Genomic DNA, 20,832 nt, shown 5'->3' on the forward strand with positions numbered 1-20,832 from the left:
ACCCACATAAAGATATATACATAATTAAAATACAATCTTGAAAAATGCAAGATACATAACATTTTGGAATATTTTTATTTCAAAATATTTTTTAAAATTGTTTTTTAAATTTGTCCTTAGGCAAAAAAGGTTACTAATTATCATTCTCTCTCACTTGTGGCTCTGGCTGTCATGGAACCCACTGAGGTCTGCCTGTGTGTGCCTCCCACATGCTAGGCTTAAAGACTCTTGTTGGCTTTGTTTTGTTTTTGAACTTTCTGTTACATCTATTGATTGTATAAACTACTGATACATACAGACTCACAGATAATGGAAACATGCCATCTTTCGCAAAGCTCTCACTATTTGGGTTCTTGGTCAGTATTTGGATGTAGCCTAGGTCTCTGCACATGCTAGGTAAGTACTCCACCATTTATTTTGCTTACATTCGAAAGTTCGGTCTTCAGGGTTTTAATCTTACATGATGTACAGAAACACATAGAGTATAGAGGTACATATAGAGTATGATATACAGAAACACATATAGAGTATAGAGGTACATATAGAGTATGATGTACAGAAACACATATAGAGTATAGAGGTATGCATTTTCCTCTGTGCTCAGATACGACTTAGTGCTTATGGAAAAGAGGGAACTGTCTCCAGGAAGCCCTTTATCTCCCCGAAAAACAGAGCAAAACCACGCCATCTTTATAAGAAAGTGTGTATAATCCAACCTTAACTCTTTTCCCTGTCATTTTTACATTCACCATCACTGTTGTGCGTCCTCAGACCTTTTCATCCCCCTGTCTGAAATCAGGACCTATTAGATGTCAACTCTTTCCAGCCCTGAGCAGACCACCATCCTCGTTTGTGAATTTGACTCTTTTGGATACCTCATATAAGTTAATTATATAATATTTAATGTGTGAATTTGTCATTGTGAGTTGTACAATTCATTGTCACTAATTCACAATATTCATTAAATCATCATTTCCAAAGCAGTCACCATACTAGTGAACTTGTATTATCTAAGCAGTCACCATACTAGTGAACTTGTATTATCTAAGCAATGGCTTTGTCTTCCTTTTTCCTGTCCTTGGCAGTCACTAATTTTCTGTCTATGAATATTGAAGACTCACATAGAGTCATATAATAGTTACCCTTTTGTTACTAGCATATTTAATTTATCATAATATCTTTTTTAAAAAGATTTATTTTATGTATATGAGTACACAGTAGCTGTCTTCAGACACACCAGAAGAGGGCATCGGATCCCATTACAGATGGTTGTGAGCCACCATGTGGTTGCTGGAATTGAACTCAGGACCTCTGGAAGAGTTAGTGCTCTTAACCACTGAGCCACCTCTCCAGCCCCAGCATAATATCTTAAAGGTTCATCTACTTTGTAATATGTGTCAAATTTTCCCTTTTAAAGATGAATAATAATTATATACAAGTACTAATATTTATCTATTGAAGGATTCTAGAGTGCTTCCAATTTTTAAACTATTGCTACTCTGAACATGGATATAGAATTTCTGTTTTGTTTTGTTTGAGAAAGGATATTACTGTGTATCCCAGGTAGGTTTCCTCCTTTACTATACCCAACTTAAAAATATGTTTTTCAGACCAGATGGTGCCAACATATGCCTTTAATCCCAGAACTCACTAGGCAAAGGCAGGTGGATCTCATTGAAGCCAGTGTGGTCTATAGAGTGAGTTCCAGGACAGCCCAGGCCCCATCAAGGAATCCTGCCTCAAAAGCCAAAAACAATTTTTTTTTCAGATTTCTACTTTCACTTATTTGAGTGTACAGATATACTTCAACTTACAATGGAGTTATGCCAACATGTTATATAACCTGGTCATAAATTGAAGGTTTACTAAAATTCATTTAGTCTACCTAACATTCAGAATTTTCATAGTTTAATAGTAGGGCATTATAGGTTATCTGATTCTAGGAACTGAAGCTCAGTGCTGGTACCCAGCATCTCAGGGTAATGAGCTGAGGAACAGATAGTTTCAACATACGGTTTATACCAGTGCTTGTCGCTTGTACACCATTGTGAAGTTGGAAGGTCGTAAAGCACTGGATTCCAGGTGACTTTTTCTTCACCACAAATGAGATATTACAGCTTTATTCACTATAGTAACTTGATCGTGAAATTAAATATATTACTACATCTGTTTCTTTTGAGCATTTATGTGAGTGGGCATTCTATCACTATTAACACTGTGCTGCTGTCCTGGAGTAGATTCAAGTCTGAAACATTATATGTTTGGATGATTTCCATAGCATAAAGTGCAAATGTGTTTGCATCACCTCTAGTGAGGGCAATCAGTAATTCTGGATTTTTATTATTGAGAAAAATTTAAATGTCTTCTACTCTTGTTTGCATATGACATGGGTTTGAGTTTTTCATTTATTTATTTATTTATTTTTAGTTTTTTGTTTTGGTTTAGTTTGTTTCCTTTTTCTTTTTCTTTCTTTTTGTTTTTGTTTTTTTTGTTGTTGTTGTTGTTGTTTGGGGGTTTTTGGGTTGTTGTGGGTTTTTTTTTCGGTTGTTTTGTTCTGTTTTGAGACAGGGTTTCTCTATGTAGCCCTGGCTATCCTGGAACTCACTCAGGCTGGCCTTAAACTCAGAGATCTGCCTATCTCTGCCACCCAAGGGCTGGGATTAAATGTGTGCCACCATGCCTTGTTTATGTTTTTTCTTATACATGAAGCTGAATTTCTTTAGTGAGCACTGCCTTCAGGAAGACAAAGTAAGATCTAGATATAGAAGGAATGTCTAAGGACACTACTTGGTTTTATAATGTCATTGCTTTCATAATGCATAGTACATCATTTTTCACATACTAAACACAGCTTGGATTTTGGCACCTAGCTTTGCCTATTTGGCATACTAGCTAATCCCACACTCTGTTCTTTTCATTGACTATATGTATGAAGTAGGGCTGCCCTGGCAAGCAGGAGTCTTTGGGGTGTGTAACTTGGCAGCCTTTCTCTGTTTTCCATTTCTCATCTCTTACTGGACACTGACGAGCATTTACGGTTTGCCGTCTAATTATACACTAAAAGCAGTTAGCAACTCCATATTATAATGGCATTCCCTGGGGTATATTGTACTTTTATTCCTCCAATAACTATTTTAGAAAGTAGTTTAACAGCTATTCAGAAAATGTAAACAGTAGAGTCCTACTACTGAAATAGCAGAGAACTCAAGGTGATCCTTGGTTTATTTCTGTGAAGCGTTGCTTCTCAGTACAATGAGGAAACAAAACCCTGCAGTTCCTGACTAGGTCTTTTCTGCCACTAGGGGGGGTAGGTTTTCCTTGGGAATAACTAGAAGGAAGAACTCCTTTTCCCCAGTTCTGACACTCTGAAGATCCTCCACAGTTACTTGGATGCACTCTGGTTCCCAGCATATTTATTCTCTCAAGTTCGGTACACAACAAGCTCATGTTAGACTGCCCAGCTTGTTACTGTTGGCAAATTTCTTACTGTTTGAGTGTTAGTGCATTTCCTTTTTAACTAATGTTGATCTGCTTGTCATCTGATAACAATACACATGGAGCATCCACCATTGTGCCCTAAGCATGGTCAGCATTCCACACATATCTCACCTGTCTGACCCAAAGGCGTGATGGTGTGGGTAACTAATGTTCATTCATTCTGTATAGGCTTTCTCTGGTAAAAACTCAGTCTGTTAAGACTGGACCTGTAAGTATAACTGTCCCAGTGCAGAGTTTGATCTGTTCACGGTGTCTTAACCACAAAGAAGAGATTTGGAAAATATATTTTTGAGTTTGTTTCCTAACGTTACACAACATTTTTTCATTAAAATACTGGATGCTGTCATTACTGTCCTAAATGTTTTGTGCACAGTAACTCTTTATGTTCCTTGAACTAACCATACCAGGTAGGTTCTGTTGTTGTCTCTGTTGTTGCATTCTTTTTTTTTCTTTTCTTTTTCCTTTTTTTCGGAGCTGGGGACCGAACCCAGGGCCTTGCATTTGCTAGACAAGCGCTCTACCACTGAGCTAAATCCCCAACCCGTTGTTGTTGCATTCTTAATAGAATGCAAACCATGTTCAAATGTATAAAATGATGAATTGTGGAGCCAGGCTACAAAACCAGGCAAGCCTAAACTAGGACCCACATTCCTAACCATTTATCTAAATGGCAAAAAAATATTTTTTGCATATTTTTTGGTAGAAAACCATCACATTTTTGAGTGGTAGATTGGAGAGTATATTCATCTTACTTTTAAAGCCTTTCTATCTTCAAATAGCTGTTAAAATAATTGAAACAATTATTTGGGAAGCACAAATATAGTTTGCTGTTTTTAATGAAATGAAACTACTTTCTTTTTTTTTTATTAACTTGAGTATTTCTTATGTGAAACTACTTTCAATAAGAATAAACATTTGGTTAGAAAAATAGCAAGTTTAAGTACTAAAGAATCACTTACTGGCGGGGGATGTAGCAAGTTGCTAGAGTGCCTGCCTCCTACACATGGAGCCCTGGGCTTGGTCCCCAGCAGTGCATGAAGTAGGTGCAGAAGTTCATGCTGTAATCCTAGCCCTTGAGAAGTGGAGACAGGAGGATCATGAATTTATGTTGCCCTCAGCTACAAGTGAATTTTTGGTCAGCCTGGTTTGCATGAGACCCTGTCTCAAAACAATAAAAAGGCAATTACAAAGATAGCCATAACCTTTTAAAACTTTATTACAGCAGTTATAGTACACACTTACAAACCTAACACAAGAGGAAGGGTGCCAAGAGGGTCCGCGGGGTTCAAAGCTAGTCAGGGATTTACACCAAGATCTTGTCTCTAAGAGCAATAGTAGGCAGTAAGTTTATTATAGGCCGTGTTTTCTAAACGCAGTTGAAAGCGCCAGCGCGTCCTTGAGTGCTGTGTTTAACTGGTGGCGGCTGGCTTGTGTTTCCTTCTGTCCCAGCTGTGCTTCAGTGCTGCTCGCCTTCCACCCACATGGATGCCCTCAGCAGCTGTGTCACGCCTACTGCCTCGTCCTATGCACACTGTAACTACTTCCAGGTAAGGTCCTGCTCACACTCGCTTCCCAATAATGTCAGTCTGGCAGATGTTCAAAGTCGAAGCCAGAGAGAAGCTGGGTGTATGGGCTTAGTTTCCTGAGTTTGGAATGAAAGAGGGTTGATATAAAGGATGCTTAAGTGTTATTCTGTCTGTCGTGATCCAATATAGGAGCCATTAGTGTCTGTAGCCTTTTTGGTTTTGGGTTTTGCTTTCCTTTTTTAAGATGGGTGTAATATCTTGCTATATAAACAAAATTGGTCTTGAACTCATGATCCTTATGTCTCTGCCTTAATGCTGAACCGCAGGTGTGTATCCCACCAAACCCAGCTCACATGTAACTTTTTAACTTCACATTACTGGGCTATGGATGTGGGTGGGCTAGAAGCAGAGCACTTGCTTGTCATGCACAGGGCACTGGGTTTAGTCCCCAGTAGTGAAAAACATTATGAAAAATTAAAACTACTTAGTCACGTGGGTTGTTGAGTAGTCTTGTGGTTAGTGGCCACAAAATTCTGCAGCAGAGAAATGCAATGTTTACATCACCACTGAAAACTACTTTATATTGTATTGTTCTGGCTTTTTCAGGGTAAGAAGAACATGAATATGCAAAATGAGAAATTTAATTACTGGTCCCCTTCAACCTTAGTATACACGTTATAAACATGTACTTCAAATATCTTGCCAGTATTTCTTAGGAAATAACTGCTTTTGATATAAATAACTGTTTGAATTGATGGTTTTAGAACAAGAACAGGTTCTTGGAAGGCATAGGTAGGTGGATCTCTGAGTTTAAAGCAGGCCTGGTTTACTGAGTGAGTTCCAGGACTACACAGCCAGAGCTACACAGAGAGACCCTGTCTCAAAAACAAGACAAAAAAGAAAGAAAACAGAATGTATGCTATGTACTTAGTGCTATAATTCTTAGAGTGGAGTTGCCTGTTTGCTCAGATAATAATTTGTGTATGCATTGCATTGTGTGTGTGTGGTGGGGAGGGTTACTGGAGATTGAACTCAAGACCTCACATGTTAGACAAACACTAACACCAGCCCAAAAAAATTTTTATTAGTGGCATTGGGGTACTTCCAAAGAAATGCTTTTTTATTTTCACTTTTTACAATAGAAAACATGGAAAGTAGACAATCAGACATTGTTTAAAGAATGTAGAATCCAATAAAGGTGATTTAGCTAGCCTCTGTCTGTCTTTCTTTCTTCTTCCTCCTTCTCCTCCTCTTCCTCCTCTTCTCTTCCTCCTCCTCTTCCTCCTCCTCTTCCTCCTCCTCTTCCTCCTCCTCTTCCTCCTCCTCTTCCTCCTCCTCTTCCTCTCTCTCTCTCTCTCTCTCTCTCTCTCTTTCTCTCTCTCTCTCTCTCTCTCTCCTTCTATAGCTTATGTTCTCCTGGAACTCCTATGTAGCCCAAACTCTCTTTGAATTCATGACAATCCTTCAGCCTCCTGCATGCTGGGTAACAGATGTCAGCAGCCACATTTGGCTTGTTGGCCATTTTTGATGGCCAATATCATCAGACTTGATACCTTAAGTCCATCTTCTCTAAAAGGATATACTGAAGCTACAATTAAATGTTCTTATTTATAAATGTATTATTTTATTTAGTTCATGCTACAAATATACTGATGTTTATGTCTTACGTTCAAATTTTAAATGTATTATCTGAACATTTGTATAAACTTTTCTTACTGCACACAATAACAATCCATGCTAATCTAAGAAAAATGGAAATATATACATACAATTAAAAATGAGAAGATACAAAGAATTTAAGATTCCATTGATTTTTCAGTATAATAAATACCAGATGTAGCAGCATATGTCCTTATCCCAGCATTCAAGAAGTCATTTGGGATAGAGTATTAGTGCCTCCCCTGAATTTATAGAAGGATTGATGGACTTACGAGCATTTTGTGTTTAAAATCTCCTTACTCCTTAAACAGTGTATGATAAATAAAAGTGACATTTTGTCAGCCTTCATTGAAGATTGTAGTATATAGGCATTTTGTCAACAAATTTGGGTACTATCACCTTTTAACTTCATGTGTTTCTATCCTGAGAACTAGCAGTCCATTCCTGTACTAAACTCAACATGGTTGAGGTACGGTATCTAATTAAGTAAATGTTACTAATAACACATTTGAAGCTACCACTGCTGAAAAGCAAGTTATTAGCCTTGTGGTTTTCTTTGTTTCCTTTTGTGATGTCGGTACCCAGGGCCTGAGTGTGCGGGTGTCGCTCTATCATTGAGCTACATTCCTGTCCACTTTCAGGCTTGTGTAGTACTCAACTTTACTGTATTTAGCATTCAGAAACTTAAATGTTACTACTTTCCTCCTTAATTTTATACTTGATTTTCTATCCAAACAGTACTATTTTCTCTTTTCCCAGAATCCTCCAATGCAATCTTCCTATCCAGTTGAATTTCTGCCTTCTAATTGGCCTTGCAGTGCTACTGATGACAGTAAAAAGACAGAAGTAAATCTAGAGGCTGTCTTTCAGATAGTAGATGAGTTGCACTCCTCCCCTAAGCTGGAGATGGTAAAGGTGGAGCCTGTTGAGAATCAGTGTCCATCATCCCAGTCTAACAGAGGCCAGCATATCCTACCTAATTCAAACAGCAGCAACCCATCTTCCACCAGTCAGGCTAGCCAGCTGGAGCCACTCACTCCTGTAGGCTCAGACATTACGTCTTTTGTGGTTGGAACAGAACAAGCAATTACCTGCTCTCTACCACAGTCACCTGAGTACATCTATACCATCCACACAGCTCAGCCTTTGGAAAATAGCACAATGCAGGAATCTGCAACCATGCAACAAACTCACGTCAAACTGAAGGAGCAGCTAAGCCATAACTCACCTCCGTCTTCAGTAGTGCTTGTGCAGGAGGGGCTCCCCTTCAGCACTCCGCAGGTAAGAGCGCAGACCGGGCCAGCTGAGCTCACAGCGCCAGCTCACAGCACCAGCTCACAGCTTTACACGGTTTTTTGCTAAAGATGTTAGTGAAAAGTCTGTCTGGCTGTTATTTGGGTTTATTTGCATTTAATGTCACTTCATTGTGGTTTCCAAAGGGATCGTGTCCTAATGGTTAAGCAAAGAAAAAGAACCCTCAGAAGAATTACTTTAACCCTAGCCATTTTCCAATTGTGGTATAGTCTGAAATGAACCTCTAAAGAGGCAAATTGATTGACTAGGGTCTAAATACTACTTTTAGGTTGGTGGCACATACCTATATCTCAGCACTTAAGGGAGGAAGCAAGAGGATTGCTGGGAGTCTGAGGACAGGCTGAGCTATATAGATTGAGTTCAAGGCCAGCCTGGGAATTAAAACCAGGTCCTATGCAAGAGCAGCAGTGCTCTTAACTGCTGAGCCATCTCTCCAGCCCCAATTTCTTACTTTTTTATAACATTGCAGAATGCTACTCATGATTTTACTGGGTTCGGATTCCTTACTAATCAAACAAAAACTAGTTAATCAAAAGTGCATCCAAAGTCACCCAACCCTTGGGATGCTGAGGTGGAAGGTGGGTCACAAATCCTGGCCCACCTAGGTGATGGTGTGATACTCAGTCCAAGAAGATGAGAGAATCTATAATAACTGTACACATACCAGGGTGGTCATATAGTCTACATTGGCCTGGAATTCACATTTTAGCCAAGAATAACTTGGACCTATGTATCTTCCTCCTCCTCCCTCCCAGGTGACCGATAATAGGCATGTGTCATCATACCTGATTCATTTTGTTTGTTTAGTTAGGGTCTTGTTATATGTAGTTCTTTTTAAAATATATGTATATGGTATTTAAGTATAAAGATTTTCATTTTCCTTACTCCCCCTGCCTTTGGTGGAAGGGGGGCGGTACTAACAGGGTGGGACACAGAGCTTCGTTCATGCTGGTTAAGCTGTTGTATTTGGATGTACTAAAAGGTATGCCCAGTCAATATAATTTCACTACCTAGGCAAGCATTGTGCTACTGGGTTATACCCTTATCCTAAGTATATTTCGATTTCTATCAATTTGTTGTCCTTTTTGAGACCATTAAAATATGTTATGATGATATTATTTCAGTAAAGATGCCTCATTTTAAGTATTCCTATAGAAATAAACGTTTTGGTATCTTCATAATTATATGTGGACAACTGGATTGCATATCTTAAACTGCAAATACACAGTGGTTTCTTTAATATACTTGATTATTATAGCTTTTTGAAAGGTGAATTTTAACTTTTAGCTTCATTTCATATTGTAGTTATATTTTAAATAAAAGTATAAAGAGCATCTTGGCAAAGGGTTTTAACATTCCAAAGAAAATTTTGGAGCCATAAAAACTCTCAATGAGGATGGATAAATTTTATATAGATTATATAGAGAATGAAGCATATACAATTTGGTAATATATTTAGTACAGAAAACAAAACTAGAAAAATAGTGTCCATTCCCCGCTGACACCTTCCAGCCAGCCATGCCTATCTGTGACATCCCAGTGTCAACCAGGAGTGGTGTCAGCCTAAACAAACACTACGGTGACAGGATGCCTGGTGTTCTCACTGACTGTGTTTAAAATGTCTGACTATATAGCAAGTCATTAAACAGACAGCATCATGGTACATCTTCCTTTGTTCATCAGTAACTATTTTAGTGTCACGTGCATTTCAAGGGCTTGAGAATCTGGAAAGCGTATGTCCTACTCTTGAATATTTGTGTAAGTGTGTAACACTATCAAGGGTCATAACCTTCCTAAGCAAGAAAACACGTTTGTGGGATCCTGTCCCTCTAATAGGCTGTCTTTGATAATATATAGTAACTTTTAGTAGGTATTTGGGGTTAAGTATAAGAATAATAAGTGTGTTTAATATTTTAGGTGGATAGCAGTATAAAATGCCAGACCAATCCGCCAGAGAGTATCTTACCTTCAGAACAAATGGGATTCCTTATTTCAGAAATGGGGCCTGCTAGCAAGTCTAGTAAAGACACAGGTTTATCCACTCCAGCCAGATACAGAGAGCGAAGAAGCAACTCACAAGGAAAGTCCCCTGGTAAGGATGAAATAGTTTTAAGCTCTAGAATTTACAGCTCTAAAATGCTAGAAACTGAACCTTGGTATATAATTCATATGTGAGTGGTAATTTTAATGTGTTTTTATTATTTATTTATGTATTATGTCTCTCATGTTGTTTTATATAATTGAAGTTTAAACTAGTATTCTTAGCTACCTTTGTAATATATATAAAATAGTTGTTTTTCTAACAACTATAACAAATATAAGAATGTGAGGTTCCAGGGAACTTGGGGAGATGGCTCAGCAAGGAAAAGTGCTTCCTGCTCCAGTATGAGGACCTGAACCCCACTCTTCATTCACATTTTTAAAAGCTGGGTATGTCCACATGGTCTTCTAACCCTGGTGCTGGTTGCTGGGGCTCACTGGCCACCAGCCTAGTTTCAGGCTCATGAAGAGACCCTGTATCTTATTCAAGGGAGTAAGGTGGAGAGTTGAGAGAGAAGGACACCTGAAGTCTTCCAGCCCCAGTGTGAATGCATGTGCATTCCCCCTCATACCTCCACATATTCACAACAAACAAATGAAAGAATTCGAACCTTCAAAATATTGAATATATTAAGGAAAAGTAAAGAATTTAGATTAATTTAGATAAGATGAAGGGTAATTTAATAATCCTCAGATGCTAAAGATTTTATTAATGGATAACAGGGTATATATTTATTTGTGATACAAGAAGATTTGATGACACCAAAAATATTGCCTTAAGCACATTATAAATATACTATAAGGTATGAATTTGTATAAGTGGCATGTTTTTGTATGTGTGTGGCTATAGGAGTCTAGTTACATATTGGACCCTGGAGCACATGTAGATGGTTTTCTTTGGAGATGGTACCATCCTAGGCTGCCCTCAAACTCAGGCAGTAAATCTTTTTTCTTTTTTCTTTTTTCTTTTTTTTTTTTTTTTTTTTTTTTGAGCTGAGGACCGAACCCAGGGCCTTGCACTTGCTAGGCAAGCGCTCTACCACTGAGCTAAATCCCCAACCCCTACAGTAATTCTTTTGGGACACCCTTGTTAACATGCAGGCTCATACTTCTATTCCCTCCTGGCAGTAATTTGAGTACATTTGTATTTTTTAATCTAAAAGATTTTCTAATATTCAAATCAGGTCATTGTACTCTTCACTGAACATTTTTTTTTTCTTTTCTTTTCTTTTCTTTTTTCGGAGCTGAGGATGGAACCCAGGGCCTTGCGCTTGCTAGGCAAGCACTCTACCGCTGAGCTAAATCCCCAACCCCTCTTTTTTTTTTTAATAAACGTTTTCGGGTTTTTTTTTACTTTTATTTATTATTTTTTATTTATTATTCATTTTTATTTGTTTGCATTTCCAGGTCTCCCCTCCATGAAATCTCCTGCCCCATATCCCTCTACTTTGCCTCTCAGAGGGTGCTCCCCTACCCACCCACCCACTCCTGCCTTACCCCCCAACCCCTCTTTTCTTTCTTTTTAGACAGGATCTTGCTTTGTAGTCCCAACTCACTGGAACTAATTGTGTAGCCCAGGCTGGCTTTGAATTCATAATCCTCTTGCCTTGCAAGTACTGAGATGGTGGATATGTGCCACCAGTCCTTGCTTACAATGGCAACTGTAATATTCTCAAATTAGCCTGATACAGTGGCTCACTCCTGAAAGAGTAGCAATTAGGAGGTTAAAGCAGGAGGACTGCTGCTATTATAGATGAAGGCCAGCCTGTGCTATACAGTGAACCCAGCCCAACACACAAAATGCATTTAGGGATACAGCTTATTGGTAGAACCCTTGCCTAGAACCAAACCACAGCACTGAGGAAATATAAAACCTCAAGTTAAAGGCAATTCAGATGACTGGAATACAGGCAAATTAATTAACCAAATTTTTAAATATTAAGAACTTCTTTGAGAATTTATTCAAAAAACATGAAAATAGTGCTCAGGGTCTGTCACAGTGGCACACACCATACTCCTAGCACTTGGGAGGTGGAGGCATGGTGAGTTTGAGGTCAGTCTAGGCCATAAATGAGACCCTGGCTCAAAAACCTTGAAAGAAAACAAAAATGGTGCTCAGACGGAAGCTCTTCCTCCAAAATATCTTTTGACTAAAGCTGTCTTGTGAGTTTACATAGTCATGCTTAGTTGAGTTTAAATTAGTGCCTTCTGGGACTGTGAAGGTTAGTCCTCAGGGAGGAGGCTTTAAGGCCAGATCCAGCCCAGATCCTCCAAGTCCTGTGTCCTAAGTGCCTGGTGTCTTCAGCAACGAGGCCTTACCTTCAACCTCTGGGAGGCAACCAAAGGCTGCCTCCCAGAAAGAGCCTTATTATTTTGGGAATCTATTGACTCCTCTGACCAACAACTTTAAAGGGGTTTCTCTGCCTATCCCTTCTTTCTTAACTCCTCCAATTCATCCTCTGTTTCCCTAAACAGTTTTGCTTCTCCTTCTACATCACCTATACATAGATGATTTTAGGTATTTATATAAAATCTGGGACTCATAAATGAGAGAAAACATATTTGTCTTTCTGAGACTGCCTTAATTTGCTTAGTATGATTACCTAGAGCATTATGCATGCCAAGCTTGCACACTACCATAACTGCCACCAATGCCCTAATTTTGCTCTTTTTTATGGATAAAAATTCCATTATGAATACAAGTCATATTTTTCTTTGTCAGTTTTTCAGTTGACACCCAATCTAGTTTTTGTTGCCCTACTTCCCATTAGAATAGTCCTAAAAGGCTTGCAGATTACTGTAGGGGCTGAACTGTCACATACTTTGGAGAACAGGTTTGCTAATTCTCTACCATTTTAATCTTTTTTTTTAATTGCCATATATGCATTTGTACATAGTAATGGGTTTCATAATCTTTAAAAAAAGAGGATAACCTGCATTCTTACCTTTAGTCATTCCTGTTGAGAGTCAAAGAAACCAGAGATCTCATTTAGATAATTTTAATCCTGAACAATGTTTGCTGTCTGACTTGTTCATTCTCCCCCTTCAGCCTAATTGCTACCTATATTGGGGTCATGTGAAAGATTATATTAGATTTGAGGATAACACCATGCATAATTGGACTTAATTGGATTATTTATCTAAAGATTTTTTTTAACTTTTCAAAACCTTATAATAAACATGTTCTTTACTAAGATTTGTTTACAAATAAAGGGATTATTAATGTAAGTACTCATCTAAGAAAATGGTACTTGACAATATTTTGGTGTCCTTCTAAGACTTGACTTTTAAAATTTAACACTTTATTTTATGTGGTTGGTTGGGTGCCTTGCCTCCATGTGCATCTGTGTATCATTTCGTGCCTGATGCTTGCAGAGGCCAGAAGAGGATGTTCAATCTCATTGGAACTGAAGTTACAGATAGCTGTGAGCTCATGTGGGTGCTGGGAATTGAATCCTGGTCTTCTGGAAGAGCAGCCAGTGCTCTTATACATTAAGCCCACTCTCTCTCCCAAGATTTTATTTGAAATTATGTGCTAAATTATGTGCATGTGTGGATGTCTTTGTGCACAAGTGCAGTGCCTATGGAGACCAGAAGAGGGCATTCGATCCCCTCAACCTGGAGTTGACAGGTGGGTGTTAGCTACCTGACTCAGATAGCAAGAGCTTGTCTGCAATCTTAACTAAGTCATCTCTCCAGCCTGTGGCCCTTTGTGAAATCACTTTCTACTACTTCTCAAAATTGGTACGCTGAAGCAGTTGGATACAGGATGGTAACAACTGAACAACCACTGGCAAAGAAATATTCCCTTCCAGGCAATAGCTAGTTGGTAGAATGATTGGCTAGCATGTATGCAGCCCTGTAGATTTGATCTCAAACACTGTGTAAACCAGACAGTGAGTTTATAGTTCCAGCTCTCTAGAAGTAGGTGGAGGCAGGAGGATCAGGAGTTCAGCTAAAGAAAACTCAGCTTGGGTTAAATGAGACCCTGTTGCAATAAGAAAAAGAAGAAAGGAGATACTTGCATATTGAGTGTCTTTATCCTGTTCTCATCTCCTCTTTTAGGAACTTGCCAAATGCAAGAAATAACACAATGTAAATTTTGTTAGCCTTTTCTTCTGTGGTTGTGTGCTCATTTGCTTTGTGGTTTATGTTCTAGGGCATTACCAGTAGTGATTTTTATCAAAGTTTTGGTGTGGTTAGATTTTCTACTGCTGACAGTTGTAGTTCATTATAAAAAGAACTCAGGGCAGGAACTCAAGCAGAGACCATCCAGGAAGGATGCTTCCTGGCTTGTCCTTCCTGGCTTGTTTAACCTGTTTTCTTATACCGTGTAAACCATCTGCCCAGAAGTGGCGCCATCCACAATGATCTGGACCCTCCTACCTTAATTATTAATTTTAAAATGCCCTGCAGTCTTGCCTTCAGGCAATCTGATGAGGCATTTTTCTCAATGTTCCTCTTCCCAGATCACTCTAGCTGTGTCAAGTGAAAAGAAAACTAACCAGGATGAATGAATAGCAAAGTTCATAACATTGTTGCCTGCTGTCCCCTACTTAGTAACTAGTGTTGCCACTTTGTTATGCGTAGTTTGTTTTGGGTACTGGCTATCTATGCTTCTGTTCTTTCCAGTGAGCTATACCTCCATTTACATATTTTAATTTGGATTGTATCAGTATCTCACTTCTAGATTGCAAATTCCACATTAAGACATAAATTAGACTTTAGTGATTATATAAATAACAAGAATTATAACACATAAAACAGAAACAAAGGCTTGTGTCCTAGCTTAGTGGTAGAGCCTTTGGCTAACATGCATGAGACTTTGGGTTTAATCCAAAACAGACCAAAAAGTGAGGATTTAACAACTTTTCCCGTCGGATCAGCCTGAGTGTAAGCTGCCTGGAGCTGCTGTGGCAGTGACTTGTTTCTGCTAGCTCTCAGATGTCACATGGCCAAATGACTGTTGATAAAGTGTTTGCTACTGAAGCTTGAGGACCTGAGTTCAGATGTCTAGTACCCATGTAAAAATCTGGGTACAGCACAATACTCTTGTCATCCAGTGCTAGAGAGAGACAGGAGGATACTCAGAGTTTGGGGCTAGTCATTCTACCCAAACCAGCAAGCTCCAGGGCCAGTGAGAGACCCTGTCTTCAAAAATGAGATGGAAAATAATTAAGAAAAACATCAGATGATAACCTGGCCTCTACACATATGCATACACATGTACACATGCACACCCCAAAGATGGTAGCTCTGTCTTCCAAGTCAGCAAACTGCTGTTAGTATTCCTTCTTTGTATGAACATGACTAGCACTTGTGGTCATAGTTTTGTTTTTGTAAACTAGAACTTAATCATGGAGAACCAAGTTCTAACAGTGGAGGTTAAAAATACCATTCTGGGTAGCTTGCCTATTAAAATCATAACATGGGAGCCAGACATGTTGTCTCATGCCTGTAATACTAGAACATAAAAGGTAGAAGCAGAAGGATCAAGAGTTCAAGACCAGTCTTGGCTACACGGCCAAAAATAAATAAATTGAATAAATAAATAAAAGCAACACCATGGGATATAGGGAAAGGAATCAACATCAGGAGACAAGTAGAAGTCTTTGTCATGTTGCCCAAGAGAAAATATTTAAAATATAAAACTACAAACAATCATATTTACAATAGATAAAAAAACCTCTAAAACTAATCAAGAAAAGACAATATAATAAAAAAAAATAAGGTAATTTAATGGGGCCAACAACTGTAGGTCAGTTTGAGGAGAACTTGTCCAGCATGCAAGTTGATCCCTGGGTTGATCCCCACTACCACATAAACTTGGAATTATGGCATATGCCTATAACCCTAGCATTCAGGAGACAGAAGAATCAGAAGTTCAAGGTAAATAAATTTCTGTAGGTTTTTCTGGTTCTTTTTTTTTTTTTTTTTTTTTTTTTTTTTCGGAGCTGAGGACCAAACCCAGGGCCTTGTGCTTGCTAGGCAAGCGCTCTACCACTGAGCTAAATCCCCAGCCCTATTTCTGTAGGTTTTTAAAAGGCAGGGTCTCACTGGGTAGCTCAGACTGCTATAGGACTATGTAGCCCAGGCTGGCCTGGGTACATGAGACTCTGCTTCAAAAAATTGTATGTAAATCCAAAACAGAAAAGATGCTCAGGACTGGGGATGTATTTCAGTGGTAGACAGCCCTTGGTTCAGTCCACATCCCTGGTGCAGGTAGGGAAAGATGTTTAACCTTTTCTGTTCCCTCAAGAAATGTAAATTAAGGGCTGGAGAGATGGCTCAGTGGTTAAGAGGACTGACTGCTCTTCCAGAGGTCCTGAGTTCAATTCCCAGCAACCACATGGTGGCTCACAACCATCTGTAATGGGATCCGATGCCCTCTTCTGGTGTGTCTGAGTACAGTGTAATAAATACATAAATTAATTTTAAAAAAAAGAAATGTAAATTAAATCAAACAAATTTTCTTGTGCCAATTTAATCAGCAAAACTTTATTTGTTAATAATCTCAAACTTCATAAAGATAGAGAGGGAAAGGAATTTCATTATACTGTAACTGGAATGTAAATTTGTAAATACATTTCTGTAATTTTTTAAAAGGCAGGGTCTCACTGTGTAGCTCAGACTGCTATAAGACTATGTAGCCCAGGCGGACTTCAGGTTTGTAACGTTTCTTCTTTCTTGGCTCACCAAGTGCTGAGAGTACATGGATGAGCCACCACATCTGGTTCTGTAGCATTGTTACTTCTTTTAATCTAAATATATTTAATTTATGTACATAGGGTGTTTTCCTTGCACGGACAACTATGAACTGTGTGCATGCAGTTCCCAAATAAGCCAAAAGAGGGCATCAGATTCCCCTGAACTGGAGTTACAGCCAGTTATGCGCCACCATGCGGTTGCTGGGAATCGAACCCTAGGTCCTCTGGAAGAACAGTCAGTGCTTTTAGCCACTGAGCCATTTCTCCAGATCCTTTTTTTTTTTTTAAGATTTATTTATTTATTCTATGTGAGTACACTGTCACTCTTTTCAGACACACCAGAAGAGGGCATCAGATCTCATTACAGATGGTTCTGCGCCACCATGTGGTTGCTGGAAATTGAACTCAGGACCTCTGGAAGAGCAGTCAGAGCTCTTAACCACCGATCCATCTCTCCAGCCGCTCTCCAGATCCTTTATAGTTTTTTAGCAGACATTTTGGGATTACTCAGTCATAAACAACTAAGGTGTTCATCATGCACTTGGACTCAAGAACAATACTCCTAAGAATCTGTCCTGTGGAAACATGCTTCTATGAAAAGGACTTAGAAAAAGCCCATTATCAATAATGTTATCAATAATAGCAAAAGCTCAGGCTAAATACCCAACTAAGAAGGTAGGTAAGCATTGATGTAAAGAAATACTGAATAATCATTTAAGAAACAATGTCTACTCTGCTGAGACTGGAAAGATAGTTCAGCATTGACTGACTTTTGTTCTAAGTGAATAAGCAAGTTCAAGTACAGCGTTCTCTTTATGGGGGCAAAATAGAGATAAATGTAAATTGTTCACTGATAGAGAAGCCTGGTCACCCAGAAGATAGAACTGAAGGGCATAGGCTATTTTTTTCCTTTTTTTTTTTTTTTCTTTATTAACTTGAGTATTTCTTACTTACATTTCGATTGTTATTTCCTTTCCCAGTTTCCGGGCCAACATCCCCCTAACCCCTCCCCCACCCCTTCTATATCGGTGTTCCCCTCCCCATCCTCCCCCCATTACCACCCTCCCCCCAACAATCATGTTCACTGGGGGTTCAGTCTTGGCAGGACCAAGGGCTTCCCCTTCCACTGGTGCTCTTACTAGGCTATTCATTGCTACCTATGAGGTCAGAGTCCAGGGTCAGTCCATGTATAGTCTTTAGGTAGTGGCTTAGGCCCTGGAAGCTCTGGTTAGTTGTCATTGTTGTTCATATGGGGTCTCAAGCCCCTTCAAGCTCTTCCAGTTCTTTCTCTGATTCCTTCAACGGGGGGTCCTGTTCTCAGTTCAGTGGTTTGCTGCTGGCATTCGCCTCTGTATTTGTTGTATTCTTGCTGTGTCTCTCAGGAGAGATCTACATCCGGTTCCAGTCAGCCTGCACTTCTTTGCTTCATCCATCTTGTCTAACTGGGTGGCTGTATACGTATGGGCCACATGTGGGGCAGGCTCTGAATGGGTGTTCCTTCTGCCTCTGTTCTAAACTTTGCCTCCCTATTCCCTCCCAAGGGTATTCTTGTTCCCCTTTTAAAGAAGGAGTGAAGCATTCGCATTTTGGTCATCCTTCTTGAGTTTCATGTGTTCTGTGCATCTAGGGCAATTCAAGCATTTGGGCTAATAGCCGCTTATCAATGAGTGCATACCATGTGTGTTTTTCTGTGATTGGGTTACCTCACTCAGGATGATATTTTCCAGTTCCATCCATTTACCTATGAATTTCATAAAGTTACTGTTTTTGATAGCTGAGTAATATTCCATTGTGTAGATGTACCACATTTTCTGTATCCATTCCTCTGTTGAAGGGCATCTGGGTTCTTTCCAGCTTCTGACTATTATAAATAAGGCTGCTATGAACAAAGTGGAGCACGTGTCTTTTTTATATGTTGGGGCATCTTTTGGGTATGGCAGGCTATTTTTAACTTAGCAGTTTGAGTGTATGTGTGTGTGTGTATGCACACACATGTGCTTGTATGTAATTATGGAGGGATTTTACTATTTATATTTTTCTATTATTCTTACATGTACTTTACTTTTCTCACTTATATGTGTGTTTGTCTGTAAGCATAGCAGAGTATCATTTGTTAGTGCCAGGGGTTGGCTCTCTCTTGGGATAGGTCTCAAGTTGGGCCAGCCATTGGTTGGCTGTTCCCTCAGTCTTGAGGAAATAGGTCTTGTGCAGCACAAACTAACCTCTAGGTCCCTCTATAGCTAAAGATTACCTTAAACTGATTTTCATTTTTAAATGCTTAAAAACGTATTATGTGTGTGTGTGCACGTGTTCATGTGTGTCTGTGAATATTCATGCACATGCACACATGGAGGTGTAAGTACATCGATGCAGATGCCTACTGAGGCCAGAGGCATAGAATGTCCTAAGAGCTTCCCAATGTGGGTGCCAAAAATTGAAGTCAGGTTCTCTGGAAAAGTAATCCACACTCTGACGGTCCTGCCAGCCACCTGATTGCTGGAATTCATTTCTCAGTCTTTGTGGTGTCTGGCTTCGTCTCTCTTTAAAGGCTAAGGCCACCTTATTATTTGTCGTCTTATTTATCATCAAGCATTATATCTTTCTGCCATGTTACATTCTCTTTGTGTGAGAACATCATCCGATGTTCTCTGGTCTTTTTCTCTTCTTTTCCCATTCCAAAATCCTTGGACAGAGGCACTGAGATATTGCTTGTTTTTCTGGTATCCTTGAAACGTCATCTCCCCTAACCTAAACAACCACCAAGCTGTCCCCTCACAAAGGGAGTCACTCCCTAATAGGACCTGTGATACCTACAAGCTACTAAAATGTTTTCCTCCCTTCCAGTGCATATTATGGTTATAAGTGTAAATGATAAGTAATTAGCTCATTAGTTATCTTTCCCAACTCTTCCCGTTGGCTTCTTCTAAGTAGAGTCACATCCCTTGCTTAATGGAGGTAGCAGATACCTTAATTAACCCTGATTTCCTGCAGTGGGAAGCAGTAGCACCGTTGTGATGCCTAATCATACTTTATCTTATCAGGGGAGGGGAGCAAATGACTTATAACTGAGCGAGACCTCTCTGCTGAATTAAAGTGTAAGCAAAAGTATAATTTACGAAGTTGCAGATTTTTCTTCTCTGAGGGAATTAGCTTATCAGTTTGTCCATTTTTTTTTTGTTGTTCTTTTTTTCGGAGCTGGGGACCGAACCCAGGGCCTTGCGCTTCCTAGGCAAGTGCTCTACCACTGAGCTAAATCCCCAACCCCCAGTTTGTCCGTTTAAACACGAATATAGAGCCAAGTGTGGTTACACGTTTATAATCCCAGAACCTTTGTGGTAGAAGCCGTAGGACTAAGAGTTCAGAGACATCGTCAGGTAAGCATCAGGTTTAAGGCCAGTCTCTTTAAATCAAGCATAATAATAATAAACGAAATAATTGGCCCAGTGTGATGACTAGTTAGTCAAAATAGTCAGTATGTGATAGCAATAGCATTTTAACAATAAATTTTTATTTTTACATATTTATTTATTTATTTTTGGTCTTTTTTAAGACAGGGTTTCTCTGTGTAATAACCCTGGCTGTTCTGGACTTGATTTGTAGACTAGGCTGGCCTTGAACTCACAGAGTTCCACCTGCCTCTGCCTTCCGAGTGCTGGGATTAAAAGTGTGTGCCACTGTGTTTGGCCTATTATAGTAGTTGCTGTAGTTGCTTTTCCACCACTGTGATGAAGTATTAGGTCTAAGAGCAACTTGGGAGGAAAGGGTTTATTCAGTTTACACTCCTATCACTGTTCATCATCAGAAGAGGTCAGGACAGCAACTCAAGCAGGGCAGGAACCTGGAGGCAGGAGCTGATGAGAGACCATGGAGGAGGGCTGCTTACTGGTTTGCTCATCCTGGCTTGCTTAGCCTGCTTTCTTATAGCACCCAGCCAGAACCACCAGCCCAGGGATGGTCTCACCCACAATGGGCTGGGTCCTCTCCCATTAATCATTAATTAAGAAAATGCTCTACAGGCTTGCCTGTCTGCAGTCTGATTTTATGAAGGCATTTTCTCAATTAAGGTTCCTTCCTCTCAGATGACTTAG

General features: G+C 39.4%; 1 protein-coding gene across 3 annotated transcripts in view; it reads left to right on the forward strand.

Moving 5' to 3' along the window:
- Hsf5 (heat shock transcription factor 5) overlaps positions 1 to 20,832 on the forward strand; it is a 43,188-nt gene that overhangs the window by 12,382 nt on the left and 9,974 nt on the right. For all 3 annotated transcript variants that reach the window (NM_001430268.1, XM_087574284.1, NM_001430269.1), the window contains 3 exons: positions 4,948 to 5,045; positions 7,443 to 7,964; positions 9,915 to 10,089. In NM_001430268.1, coding sequence (NP_001417197.1) covers positions 4,948 to 5,045; positions 7,443 to 7,964; positions 9,915 to 10,089 — 795 coding nt within the window. The remainder of the gene's footprint in view (positions 1 to 4,947; positions 5,046 to 7,442; positions 7,965 to 9,914; positions 10,090 to 20,832) is intronic.

This window comes from Rattus norvegicus, chromosome 10 (genome assembly GCF_021556685.1).
Source record: "Rattus norvegicus strain SHRSP/BbbUtx chromosome 10, alternate assembly SHRSP_T2T, whole genome shotgun sequence".
Lineage (NCBI taxonomy): Eukaryota > Metazoa > Chordata > Mammalia > Rodentia > Muridae > Rattus > Rattus norvegicus.